At 38.5% G+C, this 19,924-nt stretch overlaps 1 protein-coding gene and 1 long non-coding RNA gene across 2 annotated transcripts in view; one reads left to right on the forward strand and one right to left on the reverse strand.

Moving 5' to 3' along the window:
- The window catches only part of LOC307194111, an 84,487-nt gene extending 80,711 nt beyond the window's left edge, over positions 1 to 3,776 (forward strand). Inside the window, exon 4 of the long non-coding RNA XR_013830515.1 lies at positions 3,694 to 3,776. This is a non-coding gene — a long non-coding RNA (uncharacterized lncRNA). The remainder of the gene's footprint in view (positions 1 to 3,693) is intronic.
- The window catches only part of PTPRO (protein tyrosine phosphatase receptor type O), a gene marked incomplete at its 5' end in the record, with an annotated part of 228,574 nt that extends 209,033 nt beyond the window's left edge, over positions 1 to 19,541 (reverse strand). Inside the window, one exon of the mRNA XM_079936966.1 lies at positions 19,467 to 19,541. Within this exon, the coding sequence (XP_079793092.1) occupies positions 19,467 to 19,541 (75 nt within the window). The remainder of the gene's footprint in view (positions 1 to 19,466) is intronic.
- Positions 19,542 to 19,924: the final 383 nt, after the last annotated feature.

Genomic DNA, 19,924 nt, shown 5'->3' on the forward strand with positions numbered 1-19,924 from the left:
ATTAAACCAATGGTAGACATATCTTCAAGTTACACTGATGCATGAAGGAGGAAGAAATCTATCACATTTGGAATGTGCTTGGGATGGTTTCAAAGAAGAGGAGATCTTAAGTTGTGTCTTGAGGGATAAACAGGACTTTTCCAGATGGACATAGAGGAAGGGAATGGAGGAGAGCTCCAGGGAGCAGTGACAAACTTAAATGCTTCTCCCAGTTCAGAAGGGGGAGCGTCAGGAATGGTCTGTGGATAAAGGGTCATCTTAGCTAAGACGTGGAGGATGAATATGCACTTGTTGAGTTAAGGGGAGGATGTGGGAAAAAGGAATTTTCCAGGCAGAGAAAATGGTGTATACAAAAGCCTGGAAGATGGTAAGAATGAGTATCAATGTTGAGGAACTGAGAAAAGTTCAGAATGACCACAGCATAAAAAGTGAGGCTTGGGGAAGAAATGGTACTAGAGGAGTAGTCATAAACCAGGGAGGCTAAGTTTATGAAGGAGTGTGGATTTCCTCCAAAGAACCATGGAAAGCCATTTATGTGTTTTAAATAGGGAGAGGAGATGACAGGACTTTCATCTTGTTCAATTCCATTATCCTTTGGCTGACTGAATTAGTGGTAGTTCATTCCCCATGCTGGAATGAATCTATTCATACTACATCAAGACAGTCCTCTTTCATTCATCATCTTTTTTTTTTTTTCATTCATCATCTTATTTCTCCTTTTCTCCACATGGAAGAGAACATGCAGGATTCTTAGGAAAGATTGGCTGACGTTCTTCTAGTATACAAAATCACACCCGAGGGAAGCATTCAACTTGTCTGAGATCAATATCAGATTAGGGTGAGCTGAGGATCCCTCAAGCTCTTTCTGTCTCTGGCAAGCTGTGGACAACTTCCTATGACTCTGCATCAGATAGAGAGAGAAGCAAACCTCCACACATAAAAATGATGCAGGTGTACTATTATCATATCCAAGTTGGGCATGCAATGGGAGAAATAAAATAATACATAAGACAGCACTTAGAAAACTTAAGCAAAAAGGAGATTTGAAATAAAATTCCTGGAGGCAAAGTTCTGTGTGATAGGGTTTGTCGTTAGTGGTAGTACATTTACGACAGCTAATTACTGCTAGATGAGAAGAAAAACTTAGCAGGGACTCAGCCTTGACATTCAGAACATGGATTTGAGGATATGGGCAGTTCATATGTTTGTTGGAGAATACAGAGACACTAAAGCCTAGAAGTCCCCAAAAGAAAAAGAATAAAGAAAAGGAAGCAAAACGTTAGAAGCTAAAATCCAATATATTAAAAAGAAAGATACCCAGGCACGAGAAATAAGACTGATATATTTGTGCAAGTTTCTGATTCACACTTTGTTCTTAAAAACTAAATAGCTGGAGGAAGTTTTAAAACTTATGAGGGGGTTCTAAACTGGAAAACAAAAAGACCCCTTTCCATGTCCTTGTCCTTCATGAATTCTCTAGGGCCTCCCTGATATTTATAAAGACAAAAGGAGGACAGAAGGACCTTGAGAGTCTCTTCGCAGGCAGTAACTTTTAAGTATGTAGTTATTCTGTAAAATAATTGACACAGGCAATTAAATTTTTTGTTACAAGATATAAACAAGCTGCATGCTAGATTCAGGAAGATATTTTCCCTCACACAAAGCTCAAAACCGTGTAGTTACTTTCTGACGCTTTAATGTATATATTCCAATGATTTATATATGAGAAAAAAAGAAAGGAAGAAAGAAGAAAGGACTGTCTCTATATAAAGTGTAGTAGTAATAAAAGTATAGACCAGAGAATAGAGAGAGAGAGAGATGGGTTAAGAAGAGAAATTGTAGAAAGATAGGATGATGGGAGAATCACTTTAGTCCTCTGTGCCCTAGAATTGTTTAGCGCCCAGTGGAAATCATAACCAATTTCAACCTTGGGAAATGAAGTGGGCAATGATGAACCTTAAAGCCATGAGCTGTGGAATTCCTCCTGAGAAGGGACATTGTATCAAAGCATTCCAGGATTTATCATGAAGGTATGTTGCCATGGAAGTGAGAGGTTTGTATGTTAGGCCATCTGGTGAGATGCAACTTGTCAATCTCCCAGATGGTTTGTGAAAAGAGAGAGACTTGATATTGAACTGAGATCAGCATATGAAAAGAGCCATGAAATCACAAACTTAAAACACATTTTTTTCTATATAGTAGTTTGAAAATCTCATTAAGGAAACAATTATACGAATTTTATATGATCTGAAAGATCACATATAGAAGTTTTAATTTACAATATGCAACGACTTCAACAACACATACCACATTTGCTTTCACCTCTTTTAATAGGTGTTTATTAATCTTAAGTTACTGACTTAGGAGGAAGAAATTGATATTATTTTCATTGATTTATTTGTATATATCCAAGTTTTATAAGACTTCTGCAGAAGGAGGTCTGGTAGAATTTGGTAATCCTTTGGAAAAGCATGCTATAAAAAGTCAGTGCCATGTTTGTGAAATACATCATATTACTTGAAGGTGATTTTCTCTTTGAACTTAAATTTCCAAACAAATGTATTTTAGAGCCATTTTATTACGCTCACTGATTATTCTGAAAATAATGTAATCAGCAAGCGTTACACTCACAGTATGACATAGTGTCCATGTTCCCATAATTCTGGGGTTTTTAACATTAACAATGTTCAAAAGTGGAAGTTTTGGGCTTCCCTGGTGGCACAGTGGTTGGGAGTCCGCCTGCCGATTCAGGGGACACGGGTTCGTTCCCCGGTCCGGGAAGATCCCACATGCCGCGGAGCGGCAGGGCCCGTGAGCCATGGCCGCTGAGCCTGCGCGTCCGGAGCCTGTGCTCCGCAACGGGAGAGGCCACAGCAGTGAGAGGCCCACGTACTGCAAAAAAAAAAAAAAAAAAAGTGGAAATTTTGAAATGGTGCAAATTTCTTATTATTATTTCCCTTTTTTTTTTCAAGACATCAAGCTTGGTCTCTATATTTACCTTCTATTTTTGTCAGGACATGATAAAGATTAGGTAGAGTCACATAAAAATTCTTTATATTAGAATGTGTTCATAAAAACAATAAAGCTGGGCTTCCCTGGTGGCGCAGTGGTTGAGAATCTGCCTACCAATGTAGGGGACACGGGTTCAAGCCCTGGTCTGGGAAGATCCCACATGCCGCGGAGCAACTGGGCCCGTGAGCCACAGCTACTGAGCCTGCGCGTCTGGAGCTTGTGTTCTGCAACACGAGAGGCCGCGACAATGAGAGGCCCACGCACCGCGATGAAGAGTGGCCCCCACTCGCCGCAACTAGAGAAAGCCCTCACACAGAAATGAAGACCCAACACAGCCTAAATAAATTTATAAAAAAAACAAAAAAACACACAAAAAACAATAAAGCTTCTTTTTAAAAATTAAATTGTGAATTGTAAAATGTCTACTTATTTCAGACATTTAATATAAAACACAAATACTTCTGAGATAAATAGAGCTTTTAGTAATTTTTAATATCTCAACAACTGAGAAATTTATAAATACCTGAGACAGAGTATCAAATATAAATAAACTTTGACCTTGTATCTATTTTTACATTCACTTAAGACATCAAACTTTTTAAAAGGTCACAGAATGCATTTAAAACAGGCTTTTTTCTTTCTTTGTAGTTATGTTGTCTTCATTTTTTTTTAATCCTCCAGCTTGCTACTAAGCACTTGATTATTTCACTGTTCACTAGTTTCTTCAACTCAACTGGAAAGTGGACAAGGTAAATAAGAGGAAGATCAAATCAGATAAGTAATTTTTGCTACTGTTAATGTGATGGGGATTCGGGGGAGGAGATCCAAGCTTCTGTCTAAATGGAAACCACACATGCTTGAAGAATTAGTGGGACAGGAATTCCAGAACTCCATTGGCTTACAGCTGATAAGCTCCGAGGGGAAAAACAAAACAAAACAAAAAACACATGCTTGACCCAGTAAGAAAGCCTTAGCTATCAAAGGGATGGAAATATTTTTCTTTTTTTAAAAGAAGTGTTATTGCAGTATAGTTGATTTCCAATGTTGTGTTAATTTCAGGTGTACAGCAAAGTGATTCAGCTATACATAGACATACATCCACTGTTTTTTAGATTCTTTTCCCATATTTTTGAGTGCGTCAGGGAAGGTGTTGGAGTTGGCAGGGGTAGTACCTGGTGGAGTTGGGGGGAGTCTAATAGAGAAAGGTAGGGCCTGGAAGGGCAGATGTGGTTCCTAGAAGAACTGGGGTTCCATAGTTAATGCCCCACTCTATAGTCTGAGAAATGCTGAGTGAGCACTTTGTACAAAGAAGGCAGATGCCTCATGAGCCTTTATAATTGGAGTTATTACTGTAGATATGAACCCATTTATACCACAGAGGAGTGAAGCCCAAGGAGACAGTGCACGCTTAGCACAATATTTAGCATACAATTGTTGCTCTGTAAATGTTCATTGAAAGAAAGAATGAATTATTGTTGAACATATATGAAAGATGATCAGTGATTGTGGACAGAAACACTGTATGAATAGAACGCTCAACAATATTATATCATGAAGTTAGGTGAAAAATCACTTTTTTATGGGAATGATCTGATCAGTAGATAAGAGGTAGAGCTGATGTGAAAACATTTTGCCATGAGACATAAACATTTAATAAATTTTATGTGATCAAGCCATGATTACAGGGGACCTAAAGTTAACTTGGGTATGGCAAACTTTACTTTCTAAGAAGAAAAAGAATGTATTGATATTAAAGTATTAATTATAGTCTTTCATGATACACCCTACACACATGGACAGTTACATATAAATGTGGGAAGGAAAAACACTCCTATACCAGAGCAAATGAAACAGGGGATGCAATTATTTTTTAATAAGAATATTTTACATTTAAATCGTGCTTTACAGTTTACAAAAGTGCTTTCACAGATTGTCTCATTTGGGCTGCACTGTAATCCCAGGAGGTGGAAGTGATTATGATTCTCATTTTTACAGAGAGGTGACATGACTAAGTGACTGTGGGCAAGTTATCTTTTCTTTATGTTGCCTTGTTTTATTGATAGCTCTTACGTGTTTTTCATCAAATACTTGGTTTTCTCTAACCTGAGGCATATACTACATGTTGTTAAATGGCTATTAAAACTTAGAAAATATGCTCATTCAAAATTTCTTCACAGCCATCGTTTTGCTTCAAAGTGATAGAAATCTATATAGGCAATACACCTTTAATAATAGTATAGCACATTTTGTCATGAGCAGTTTGTTCCTTCAAAAATTATCATGAAACAGATTGAGAGCTAAATATGAAATGCTGAGCTCTCCAGTTAAAGCAGAAACATCATTTCATTCAGATCAGCTCTAGACAGACGAAGCAGAAGAAATGGCTGTACAATTATTCTATTTTTTTTTCCAGTCATTGTAGTACACTACCCAGCTCAAGTTTCAGACAATTTATGGAGGGGATAGTATGCCATAGTTGGCTTGGCTAATAACTTTCTTAGCAGGACAGATTCTAGAGGGGTAGTAATCATATTCTGGGACCCTCCTTCTATAGAAGCATAGTCATTTTTATAGCGTTCATATACAGGGTTTCGTATCTCATGAACAAACGCAAAAATTTTTTAAAAGAAAAATAACATGCCCTTGGGCAAATGAAGTAAGTTCCTTAAAATTATGTTAACAGTTAATGTTGTTCTTCCATATCTTTTTTCAGATACTCTAGTAAGTTAAATAAAAAGTAGAGAAAAACAAACAAAACTCTTATCTTTAGGTATGCTTTTTCTTTGCAAAACTAATGTCACAGAACAGTCAGATATGTCATAATGGGCCTCTTGGGGAGGTAATTTTTTATTCAACTTGACGTGAAAGTTATGAGTAATTAATTATGTCTTCTGTTTATACTTCGTCAGATAAGAGTATTAAACAGAAGAGCTGAGAGGAACACAGAACACGGCCATTAATCTGTTTAATTTGCAAATCTAATGCAATCAAAAGGAAGACATTAGTGTTAAAATTGTTTTTGTCCAGGTGGTATCTTTCATGGAGGGAAAAGCCTGTCTGAGGTGTAAATGTCACATAAATCAGCGAGTCACACAATTCCATGCAGGTTTCTAACGCCAGGGCAAAAAATTCTCCCTCGTGCTTATAGCACTGACTCTGAAAGCTCTGGATGTACAAAAACTGAAACCCGGGCTCTCCACATCAGCACATTCCACTCCTTTCAGCTCTGTGCAATTACCTAACAAAGCTCGGACGCCACAGATCCATTAAACTGAAGAAGGTGATAAACAAAGGCATAAACCTGGCACTCGTGAATTTGCAGGAGTCCTCTGACAGTCAGCAGGCCTTGGTCTAGGAACATGTGACTCACAGACTGACAGAAAGGAGAAACTGCAGGAAACATTTTGGATGACCAGGAATCCATTGTCTCCAAGGACTACCCCATACCCCACTTCTCTTCAGATGGCAGTCCCCACCAAGGACTTAGAAACCGATTCGGTCACCTGTGTCTCAGGATATTTCTAGAGGAAGAAGAAGAGGCAGAAGTGGTAAGCTAGTGAGTGGGGAAATAAAAGTCATGCCAGAGTTTTCACACAAAACAGTATGGGACAGTGTGCAGAGGTTTCTATGGTCAAACAAAGGTTTCATTCTTAACTGCTTCGGTACCTCTCTGAAACTCAGTTTCCCCATTACTGAAGTAGTGATAACGATGCTCGGGGTTATATAAGAATGCCCTCTGAACAGCAGCCATCCAATAAATGGTAGTGATTATCAGTATCTTCACCATCATTCTCAGTAAGGCAGTGAGGTTTGGAAGAACTTCTGATTTGTGCCCAATATATTTATACTGGTTGTTTCCTTTGGGACATACCTTATATACAAATGTGGCACTATCGGTAATTCATCGATTGCTGAGTTGGCAGCCTGTTTATTTACATAACAGAGGTTTAGATCTTTTATTTAGTTTTGGCTAGCAAAATGTAATTTTAACTCGTAGTTTTAAATAAAATATAAAACTGTAGAAGAAATTTTACAGGTATGGGGTAATATACATGTGAATAATAATTACTATAATAAACGTGGCAATTTTTGATGTCACACATGGAGGATATAAATTTGAAAGTATGCTGACAGTTATGACTTGTCTCTGAAAAAAAATCCATTTATTTTCCATTTATCTTTAAGAGTGCATACAGATTAATGCATAAACAACATGATCCAGGCGAGTTTAAGTCTAGGGACTCATTTACTGAACTACCCAAGCAACAGAGGATTATTTTATCTAAATTAAGACAGAGCACACGTATTTAGAATTAAGCATTTTGCATTTAACAGCAAATTCAGAATTATAAAAGCAATTAGAGCTAAAATGAGGTATGATCATTTTTTTTTCCTGCACACCACTGCTGTGCTAAAGTTCATTTTGATGTTTGCCTTTGCAGCACCATTGAACAGAAGGTTGTGAATAGAAGTTCATGGCTGGGCAAAACCACCTTGCTTCCAACTCGAATCCACTCTTCCTGCTTTCATTCAACCTTGTTAAACAGGACTTCAATTTTCTCACATTCCTACTTTTGTTCCCCTGTTTCTCCCATCTGGAGTGTTTTCTTTAACCTAGTCTGTCTATCTGAATTGCAACGGATGAGGTTCACATCAAAATTTGTCTTCCTTCGTGAAACCAGTGTTCCCTCAAGCCTAAGCGCGTTCTCCCTTACCTGAAGGGAAAGGCACTTGACTGAATAGAGTTGTCTGTCTCATTCCTTTGGAAGTTAGTATATAACTACTTCAGGCTTCTCTTACAAGTAAGAAGTCGTATACCTATAGCCCTTTTACATGTAACATGTTTATGTTATTTTCCCTTACCTTACAGACTTCCTAAGGGCATAACTTTGTTTTACACTCTTAAAAATGATGAATACAAAAAAAAAAAGACGAATACAGCACTTTCCTTACATGTCCAGTTTCATACATGTTTGAGGATTCATTGGTTGAAATACTTAAACATCTATTCACCTTCCCATATCCTCCATCCATCTCCCCTGTTTTACTCAAGCCGCCTAAGCTCCTCTTATAACTTTCGAATTCATTCTAATTTATTTATATTATTTCCAGATACGTTATTTAATAATTGTTAACGGAAGAATGACATTACTTCATCAATCAAAGTATTTTGTCCTAACTTCCCCAAATGGTAATTTCCACGACTCCATCTTTAACTGATTCTCTGAAGAGTTATGAAAATGTTAACATTGGTGGTATGGGAATGCCTTAATATCTGCTCCTTTCCAGAATTCAATAGATAAATCTCGTAAGAACATAGTTCAATAGGCAGTCTTTCTCATAATGAAATGCATTTGAGTTTGCAGCTAATAGTTTTATTGAGGTCCTTGTGTATTTTCCTGATTGTCTTTCTCACATTTGCTTAGATAGCCTTACTCTCCCTTGCAAGTATAATTATTGTCTTTCAGAGACTGTCCTCATCAGAAAGAAGCTATATCTGCCAGTTAGTCAGTTAAAATACTTAGCAAGGGCCAGGCACAAATAAAAGAGAGAGAAGAAGATAAAACAAACTAAATAAAGTTATTTTAACCTTTTTCTTTGAGAAAATTATAGATTTATAGGAGGTTGCAAAGAAATGTACAGGCAGGTCCCATGCACCTTTCACCCTGCCTCTTTCAACGTTGATATTTTGCATATCAAACAAGAAGATATCCCAAGCAAGGAAATAGCCAAAGTATGAAATTGACATTGGTCCAATCCGTAAAATTTACTGAGCTTCCACAAGTGACTATGCACTCATCTGTGTATGTGTAGATCTACACACTTAGATCACAAGTATAACTTCATGTGAGTACCACAACCATCAAGATACACAACTGTTCCATTTTCACAAGTCTCCCTCATGCCACCCCTTCACAGACAGGTACACTTTCTCCTCTACCCCGTGTAATCCTTAATCCTTGCTGGCCACCCATTTGTTCTCCATCTCCATAATTTTGTTGTTTCTAGGCTATTTTATAAATGGAATTAGATAGTATGAAACGTTTTGAGATTGGCTTTTTTCACTCAGCATACTTCTCTTGTGGTTCGTTCAAGTTGCTGTGTGTTTCAATAATTCATTCCTTTTTGTTGCTGAGTAATAATATCACATGGTAGAGAAATACCACTGTTTGTTTAACCATTCACCTATTGAAGGGCATTTTGGTTATTTTCAGTGTTTGGTTAGTACAAAGCTACAATAAACATTCCTGCACAAGCTTCAGTTTTCTGCTGAAGAGAATTACAATTCCTCTTACACAGCCAAATCATCTTGTTTAGAGCAGAAGTTTTCAGAGATGGATGACATGGGTGAAGAGCTAGTGATTCCATACTGCATCAAATATGTTTGTTAGTATATTCAGGAAGGAGTAACCATCTGTCCTGGTTTTCCCAGAACAGGCCGATTTATGTCTGCTGTCCTGGCATAATGATTCCCTTCAGCCTTGGAAGTGCCGCAGTTGGTATGATAAATTATATAACCACTCTGATTCAGATTTATTTTTTTTACTGAATATAAAAAATAGTTGATTAGAAGATGTAGAAGATATAGTTGATTTATAATGTTGTGTTAGTTTCAGGTGTACAAGATTCAGATTTCTTAAAGATTCCAAGCATTGCTATGCCTGCTTGGCTATGGTAGAATTGCATTTTTGTAGATTGCTGTTTTGTAATCTCTCTGAGCATCAGTGGAGTGATTCTAGAGTATGAGAAATGAGATAGTGTTTGTGCAATGAAAGATAGTCTTGCTGAAGTCTCTACTTTTCTGCCTCCTCCTTTTCTGTTAGAAAACGTTCCTTCCTGTGTTTCAGTTTTATGGTTGGGGACAGCTTCCAGGCTCATGACTTAGCTCCTGTGTCTTAGCTCATGTCATAGCTCCACAACTGGAGAGGAAAGTACTCTTTCCTACTGTTGCCAGCTTGGAAGTAATTGCAGGGATGGATTCTGATAGGTTTGGCTTAGATCACATGCCAATCTCAAAGACAGTAGTCAGGTACAGTCCCCAAATGGGCTTAGCTTAGGTCAGGGTTCACCCCTTGACTGATCACTGTCCGGGGTATTAAGGTCAAGTAGGATCCTTTCCAACCATAAGGATTAAAAAGGAGTTTCCCTCAAAGGATGGCAGGTGTTGGAGAAGATGGCAGATTTGGCCATTGGAGGAATGGTGATCTGGGCAGTCACTCTAATTTCTGTCTTCAGTGAAGAGTCCGGCATACTAGCAAATGACACACAGCTGGAAGAGCACAGCCAAAATTCAGTCCTGTACCTTTCTGACTACAGAGCCTATAGTCTTAAGTTTTATTATGCATTATATTTAGCTGTGGAGAAATGGAAAATAAATGCCTGTCCATATAGCCTCTGAAGTTTTTTATGTGACTAATTCTGAAGTAATCACACTAATGGGAAGCACACATGTAGGTGATGATCCCCAACATTTCATGGTCATAATCAATACCTATGTTCACCCCTATGTCCTTCACTGGTGAAAGTACAATTGGGAATTGAATATAATTGAACCTCAGACCCCTGGCTTAATTCCTAAATTGAAAAGGACCGAAAATGCTCAGGTTCTGAAAAAATTATCATAGCACATTTAAGTGAAAAGAGCATGCTAAAATAGTGGGACAATTTGATACTATTTTTTTTTTTTACATACCCACTCCAGTATACAGACATAGGAAAAAAATTTGGAATGATATGTCCCCCAGATGGTAGTTATTTTAGAACTGAATATGTAGGAATGGCTACTTTCTTCCTTTTCTGCCTGTTGTATTTTATATATTTTCCACAGTGAACATGTATTAGTTTTCAAATTTTTAATCCATTATAAAATTCTTATGATTGGTGATGCACGCCAGATTCAGACTTACTCTGAGATTTCAAATTAAGAAATCCCTACTTCAGAACCACAAGAAACCACATGGTGAAAAGGCTAATTGGAGGCCTCAGCATAGCAACAAGAATTTTAATAGAAAGAGTCTCATTAGGTTTCCAATTAGCCTTCGAAATATAAGTAAAAAGATGTGGCAACAGGAAAGAACCTGGAGCACCTCTAAAGGGGGGCTGACTTTCAGCAGATTTAACAGTTTTACCTAATTAAAAAGAAGCACATAAGCTAAGTTTTCAAGATTAAGTCCATAGTGCTTAATTCTAAGTTGTTGCAATCATTTTAGCACAGTTTTGATAATACCAGAATCTTCATATTAAAAATCCCAAGTACCTATCCATTTTGAATGAGACCTATAGTTATTTCTGCAAGACTAATTAAAAAGTATAATTTAGTTAGGGGAAACTGTGGAAGAAAGTCCCCATAATGATGCATAATAAACTTGGCCACATCCCATCACTATCTCTATATGTAAATAACACTATAACAACCTAGCTTTTTCTAAAATCCTTTAAGGAGGACCAAATGACTCACTGTTTAATAATACATTACAGACATTATACAATTCCCTTGGCTTTTTATTATTCACCTTATTAATCAACTTAACATTCAGAAACTTTAGAAGTCAATTTTTCTTCCTAGATAACATCTAGGAATTTTAAGTACATCCAAGTAATAAGGTATTTCTTATGGTAACGCTGTTGGCCCTTATTGTAAAAATGATGGTTATACTTTGTGGAATTTGTCAAGAACACTCTCATTTTTAGGATTACACTTTAGTTTTCAGCACAACATCAAAATAAATCGACATCCTAAAGCAATATTACGAGACTATCTATTTTCTGGACCACCAACTTGACTTAAATAGGAAATTCCTGGTTTATCTGAGACAAAGAATGATGTATGACAATTAGTCTAATTCTGATGCACCACACAGAGAAAGAGACTCATATAAGTGTGTTCTTGGAGATTTCCAGAAATTTTTTGATACTAAAAAAAAGAAGATTGTTAAACTTAAAAATAATAATTTATTAATTGCAGAATTGTTAATATTATTTTTATACTCTTTAGGTGCACTTCTCCTTATGCATTCATGGAGGGGGAAATCTCTTTTTAGCCATTTATGTGAGTGTACAAATAATCTGATCACAACTTTTCCTGTATTTTTGACTCTATAGGAGATATTGATTTATCAACAAACAAAAAGAAAATTAAAGTCATAGAGAAAAAAATTACAACTAACTCAAACTTCCACACTTTACCAATACAGTAATAGACTATGGGTATAAGTTAGTATATTACAAGACAGTGTGATACCTTTCAATTCTCTAGCGAAATAGTGTAAGTAATAGTACTTGTTTCATGCATACATTTTTGTATTCTAGTCATTTGAAAATCTTGACAGTCCAGGTTTTTGGTGTATATATACTAACATTTTAATGACTACAACACTAATTTAATCAGCCTGTTTAACTGTCTGTCCATGTTTGGATAATAAAATACTTATTATCTAGTATTCAGCTGAGTATGAAAATTATCATTTGTTTCTGTATAAAATTACCTATTGGGATCTTAAACAAGAAAGCACATTCATTGTCTGAAATCCATTAAAAAAATTTCTGTGAGGTACCAATATGCATTTAAAAAAAGAAAAAATATCATTTTAAGGAATAAAGGGACTCATAAGTTTTAATGATTGAAGAAAAATAACAATGATCATCTGAGCTTCAGTCAGTCATGTGAGTTTCTGGAAATGCCTTCAGAGGTCTAGATCCAATCTGAGTATATTAATATACATTGTGAGGGAAAAATAAAGAAAAAACATTATGTAAAAAATTATTTTTATTTTTGATATTCTCAAATTTTAGAGCCAAAAAAGAACACATTTTTAGATTTGAAAAACCCCAAAACTACTTTGTTTACAAGTTAAAGTAAATTTTATGCACAATGAATAAAATAGAGAATAAGTGATCAAAAAAGCTGTTTTTACTTCATTACAGATGAGAATTTGCCACACAGGGGAACCCATTCATTGCTTGAGGACACACCATTTACCAGTGGTTGATTCTGACAATACAATAGCAAGAAAAAAAATGTGTGAGGAACCTTATCTTGATGTCTAAAAGACTTTATTTTCACTTGTGGTAATAAATCCTTTGCTACCTCCACAAGACCAATAGAACAGCATCTCGAGATTATCTCCCTGCTGCGACTACACTCTCTCCCTCAGCACTGCCTGCCCAATGGACTCTCTCTCCTAGTTCATCTCACTGTGCATCGTCTCCGTTCCCTGAACTTGCACGCTTGCAACCTGTTTTTCCTCTGTCTCGAGTCTGTCCCATAACTCCCGTTTGACCTTTCTCACCCTATGTATTCATTCAATATTCATCCATTTATTCAACAAATATTTACTGAGCATCTACCCTGCGCCGGGCACTCTTCCAACAGCTGGGGATACAGCAGTGAGCAAAAAGGATAAAGACATTGCTTTCATGGAACCTACAAGCATTCCAATAGAGGAGTTAAGTAATAATAAAGAGCTAATATAATGCCAGGTAGTGAGTGATGCATTCTCTAAAGAAAATAAACCTGGGTAAAAGTGGTAAAATTTGAGTGATGGGTTGATTTTTAGATTGGCTGTTCAGGAAAGACATTTTAAGGAACCACCCTTTGAGCAGAGATTGACACTCTCAGCCCCTTACCACGGTTCATCACAGAACACCTTTGGGAAGAATGAGAATCGTCTTCTACCCAACTGGCTATTGTGGTCATGAAAGAGAAGAAAGGACAGCAGCCAGAAATCTTGGACTGGTGTAAATAGCTTAAAGCAGTATGATGGAGCGTTGAGGACAGGACAGAGAGATGACAAGCTTCTCACATTTTATCTTTATAACCTGTCAAGTCTGTTGGCAAGCAGGTCTTCAGAACATGCAAGAAAGCAGGAGCAGTCACAACCTAGTGTCATACTAAAATGAAACGGAGATAGAAGTAATGTGTGAAAGATACAACCAGAAATAGTTCATCTCAACAGCAAACCAAACCAAACAACAAAATGACTGTCCAAAAGTGGAAGAGCCACCTCTCAGCTGATAGTAATTTCACCATTTATGACCAATTGGCAGTAATATTAGAGGCAAGATCTAAGTACCAGCTTAAGTATTGAACTAGACGATCTTTGAAAAGTATAGTTTTATGATTCAATGAAATACACTGAACAAAATATGTTGTTCTCTTAAGTCATATATTAAGACAATCATATTTAAAAATCGTGTTAAAATTAATTTTCTATCTTTTTAACAGTCAAAAGCCAAAGAAATTTTTGTATGTACAGTCACCAAACCCAGAGTTAGCGCAACCCATAAAATAAGGAAAATATACACATTTTTTTCTTCCAAGAGAGTTGAACATCAGTCCTTGCAAAGAAAGTTGGGAATTGTTGCGCTCCTTCACGCAAATTCTTCAGATTCTGAGATTTAGACTATGATTGATCTTACTGGTATGTTTCCCCTATCATTAAAGTTACTTTTCTCATTAAGGAAAGAGAGAGATAAAGAGAAGAAGTGTCTAGTGTACAAATATAGATATTGTTTCTTAATACTTAATTAATACTTAATTGTTAATACAATACTTAATACTTAATTGTTTCTTAATACTATTCCCATAAATCATTTTTAGAAAAAAATTCTGCACTCAAACTTGGGAAATGCTACACGCTATATCTTCCTACTGGAAGCACAATGCATATTAACATAGGGAAGGTTCTAAGAAATCCTGGTACAAAAAATAATAATAAATGAATTAATACTAGTTTAAACAAAGTTAAACAGATTACTTCCCAAATTCATGTCAGCACAGAAGTGTTTATTTTTAATAATATCTGTTAACATTTTAAGTCTCTAGTGTTCCATGGAGTACACTTGGGAAGATGCTGCTCTAGACACAGTTTTAATTGTTCTTCTTCTTTGACTTTTGCTTTGGGCTATTTTTACTGTCCTATTTCTTTCTCTTTTTCTTTTTGGACACAACACTTATTGAGTGCTTACTGTACTCTAGGCACTGTTTAAAATATGTTATGGTCATTACCTCACTTATTCCTGACAATCATCCTCTGAGATAAACATAGCCAATCACCACAGGGACCCCAGAGAGGTGAAATAATTTCCCCCATATCCTGCTGTTGGTAAAAGGCACAGTCCAGAGAGCTGAGATTGAAATCAGCTCTCTCTGACCCAATGATGCCGATCCTTTTAACAAAAGGCCAGTTCTCAACTCTTCTACTCCCAGAAGCATACCACCCCTGCCAAGCTCTGAGAGACCAACAGCCTACTTATTTCCCAATCCAAAGATTTTCCAGACTTTAGCTTATAGTACCTCTCCATTGCATTTGACGCAGTTTGCCAATCCCTCTCACCTGAAATTTCCTAGACCTTGGTTTTCCTTGATTCTTACACCTCTCTGGCTGTTCCTTCTTCATCTTCTAAGGCTCCTTAGTAAATGTTACTTGCTCCTCAGGCCCCACCCTGGCCCATTGCTCTTCTCTCCTTTGCCCTCTGCTGGGACATCCCCATTCACATCTCCAGGTCTGCCCTCTCCCCTAGACATCAGACTCATATCTAAGTACCTGCTTTTTTTAGGCACTTCAAATTCAAAAGATCCTCCACTAACCTCATCATGTACTACAGCAGTGGAGGTCCCAGCAGGACACTCAGGGGAAATCTGTGGAGTTTAATCAAGAGACTGTTAATTAAGGTGTAGGGCAGGAGTAGTGATACTAAACAGGGATGACAAAGTACCCAGGGACGAACAGCAGCGAGAAGCTATTACCCTAAAGAGACCAGGGGAGGAAGCTGTTTCTGGAACTTGGCCTTGAAAGAGGAGCTGACTACAGGGTTGAAAGAGGGGATGAAGCCATTGACTAGCAGGGTCCAGCCAGCGTGGACTCCTACCAGTAATCTTCTGTTAGTGCCTCCTATTAGTCAAACTCACTGCTGGCCAAAGGGCAAGGGATCCTGAAGAAGCAGTCTTTACAGGGAAGCTCCCTGGCGCTGAGGGTGGAGAAGGAGGTAGACGGATCTGGAGGAGAATGGACACCACCAGCACACTTGGTATCTTTTTTTTTTTTTTTTTTTTTTTTTTGCGGTACGCGGACCTCTCACTGTTGTGGCCTCTCCCGTTGCGGAGCACAGGCTCCGGACGTGCAGACTCAGCGGCCATGGCTCACGGACCCAGCCGCTCCGGGGCATGTGGGATCTTCCCAGACCAGGTCACGAACCCGTGTCCCCTGCATCGGCAGGCGGACTCTCAACAACTGCGCCACCAGGGAAGCCCGAGCCCCTTTCAAATTTAATGTTCCTTGATTATGTATCACGTAAGAGCAGAAATGGAAGGAAATATAAAGAGGAGGTTCAGAAAGAAAGAAGGATTCTGGCCAAGCCTGTGAGTTTAGGGAAACCTTCCAGTTCACTGCTAATGAGCACTGTTTCAGGGAAGGCAGAATCTAAATTCCTATGATGTCATATGCTACAACTTGCCTCTTTGTTGACAAAATACTGATGTCGAGTGAACTGATATAGGAAGCAATTTTCAAGGAGAGGTGTAGCAAAGATAGGATAGGTGAGGGAAGTTACATTGTTTTTGCTAAAATTATGGGAAGATGTATGAGAGGGAAAATCTAAATGAAGTAGTATTTATCTGGTGATTAAATAAATAAATAATACTCCAATAAATACTACTCGATTTACATTCACATGTGGGTAGAAGACTTTGAGATTGGTAGGCTCCCAGTATACTTGATAACAGAGTTCTTTTGTTTCCTGTTTTTAGAAATAGAAATATACCATCAATATTGATATGAAAGTAGAAATTTTCATAACCAACATTGTGCTTATGAAACATCAATTATGCAGCTATTAGCTTCATAACATAAAGTGGATGATTTAAACAATTGGCGATGACTGATTAAATGTGCCCATCATTAAGTCATGGATAGGGAACAATGCACGAAGGCTTCCTTAGCCAGGCACCTTCAGGCTACCTCAATGAAACTGGTTATAGCCAATCTTACAGAGTCAAAATTTCAGACTTTCCCACCACTTATGTCCAGCTGCTTGTTTCTGATTTGTGGAAAAGATAAAACTACAAATCAAGCCTCATATTTGAGTTTCTCTAACTTTATGGCTTTAAGGGATTTTCACTCTCATGTGGAGGATACTTCATCTGACATAATGAGAACTACAGAGATTTGGGGGGAGGGCTGGGGAAATGGTTTCTTTCTGACTTAGCACAGATAGACCTTTTTAGATTTTATCACTGATATTCAATCGACAACTTGGTATTTAATAATGGAATGTTATGTTTCTATCACCACCTGCATGTTAAGTCTGTTTTACTGACACTTATTCAGGACCTTGAATGCAAAAGCATCTCCAAATTATGGAAAGATTATACTATGAACCCAATTTACCATGTAATATACTATTTCCAAAATGTAAATGCATTACTCTGTGTGCCCAGTTTACCACTCTGAACATCTCTTGTCATCTGTAACAAAATAAGTGAATGAAATAGCATGTGTGAAATACCTGGAAGACTGACTGGCACACATGGTGGGTATTCAGTGTACCTATATGAAGGCTATATATATATATATATATATATATATATATATATTTCTTTTGGTATACTTTATATCCATTTGACATAAAATATTGCATTTACATAAAATAAAGAGTAAAGACTTGCTTTACAAAATTACTTGTCTCATTACAATATTTACTAAAAGGCCAGCTTTATTAATGTATTTACTGTGCGATGCAGTTTATCATAATTGACACTAAACTGCAAATGTGCAGGAAAACACCTATTATGTAGAACAGGGTGAACATCTATTACAGTCTATGCCATTACTGACTGCAATTTCTCAGTCTGATATCAAGTTTTGATTAGAACTTTTGCTACAAATTTTTACATTTTTTATGGCACTCTACCCATACTCCCAAGCCCATCATTTGACCATTTCTGAAATTCTCACTCACTATGAAGAGTTCAAATAGAAACCTGAAGTAGTGCCAAAGGTTGGGTTTGGATCAGATGTCATATGTGTAAGTCCTAGCTGATACATAGTAAAATGTGTGGTTGTTCAATTTCTCACTTTGCATTCATGAAAAGTGTTGCATAGACATATAGTTATGACAGAATATGACACATAGAAAAATTAATAGAAAACTTCATAGTTTGTGTATGTTCATAAAACGTACATATTTGTGGTGTCTGCTTAAAGAGCAACCTCTTAGAGTGAAAATATATGACCAAGCTTATTATTTATCAGATTTTAAATAATATTATTGTTGATAGCTTCAGAAAACGTAAAAACATATTAAATACAATTTAGAATCGTATTTAGGCACTCTGCTGCTGGTTCTTCCGGAAACTATTTTTCCTATTTTCCATTAAGATAATGAACATATGGAATATTTAAAACTGATGCTGTTCTCAATCCGTTGGCTCTGTTCCACTATCTCCTTGTCAGACATTCCCGATTAAGGGTGCATATGAGCAAGAAGTGACTGATAAGAAGACATTTGCATCCTTTAATGTTTCGTCCATTTCTAAGGTAGATATCACTGTGGTGCTGAAAGGATAGCTCCCGGTCACCTGTCGACGTACTTGAGTTTGCTTTGCCGGAAAAAGTACTAATAACAGAACTAAAGTAGACACACGGAAGACACGAGTGATAGACAATTACTTCATGACATTTCTCCAAAGACATCTACCTTAAATTTCTTAAAAAAAAATTATGCACCGTATAGTTGTCAAACTAGGGGTATTTTGTTTTTGTTTTTAAGCAGTCCTTGTCTATTTTTCTCAGAGTTAAACCCTGAAGCAGGACATTCCAAAGAAGACACGAAAAAGTTAATTATACAGATGTCTGCCATTGAAATTTAGAGGTAGCATCCTCTGTAAATATAGCGGGGCAAAGTCTAGACTTTGTAAAGGGTATTCTCAGGTTGGAGATGAGGACTTGGGAAGGGGAGTCCTCTCCAGGCTCAAGCTGACATTCCTTAGTCAAAGAAAACCATGCACACGACCCAGCCCCGGCAGTCCATTTGAGGCTCGGCCCCCGGTGTATAATTCCAGCAGAAGGTAAATTAAGGCAAAGCCTCCGCTCATTCCGTTGGGGGAGGGAGAAAAGGTTAAGCAGCACCGGGGTGCAGTAGCGACCAGAAGGGAAAGTGATCTCATTTTGTCGGAGGAAGCACCATCCGACAAGCCCACCTTTGATGCGCATGCCGGCGGCGGTACAAGAGCACAAAGGGGGAAAGCCGGAGGCAGCAAACTTCCCTCTCCTTCCACCCCATCCCTGAAGCCCGCGGAGAACACGTAAACGCAAGGACAACAAAGCGTGCACCGGGGGCGCTGCCAGCAGCCCGGCCATCGCGACCCGGGGCGCGCCGCTCCCCCGCTACAGAGCGAGGGCGCCGGAGCGCGGGCGCAGGCAGGACCGCGGCGGCTGGGGGAGGGGGTCCCCTACCTTGAGCAGCACAAAGAGCCAGAGCAGAGGCAGGAGGCGGCGGCCGCCGCGCGTCCTCGCGGGCAGGTGCCCCATCGCGGCGTGGACGGGGACACGGGGGAACGGTGGCGCCGGCTGGCTCCCCCGGCGGCTCACAATGGCGAACGGGGGCTGCAGCCTCAGACCTTGGGCGCCGAGGCTGCTCCCGGCGGGCGCATGCTGCCTGTGCAGTCCCCCCGCGCCAGCTCCCTTTCGCTTTCTGCTCCCTGGGTCCTCTAGGAACGTGCCAGGTGCTGCTGTTCTCTAACAGCTAAGGATGGAGAGGGTGCGGATTGGAGTGGGCGAGGCTCCGCTGCCGCCGCCGCGGCTGCCGCGCGGTGAGCGAGAGGCGGGGGCCCTGCGCCCAGCCTCCGCGGTCGTCTGGCAGCAGAGATACTCTCACTGTGGGCTGCGGACTCATAAAAGTGACAGCAGCTTCC

The sequence above is a fragment of the Stenella coeruleoalba genome (genome assembly GCF_951394435.1).
Source record: "Stenella coeruleoalba genome assembly, chromosome: 11".
Lineage (NCBI taxonomy): Eukaryota > Metazoa > Chordata > Mammalia > Artiodactyla > Delphinidae > Stenella > Stenella coeruleoalba.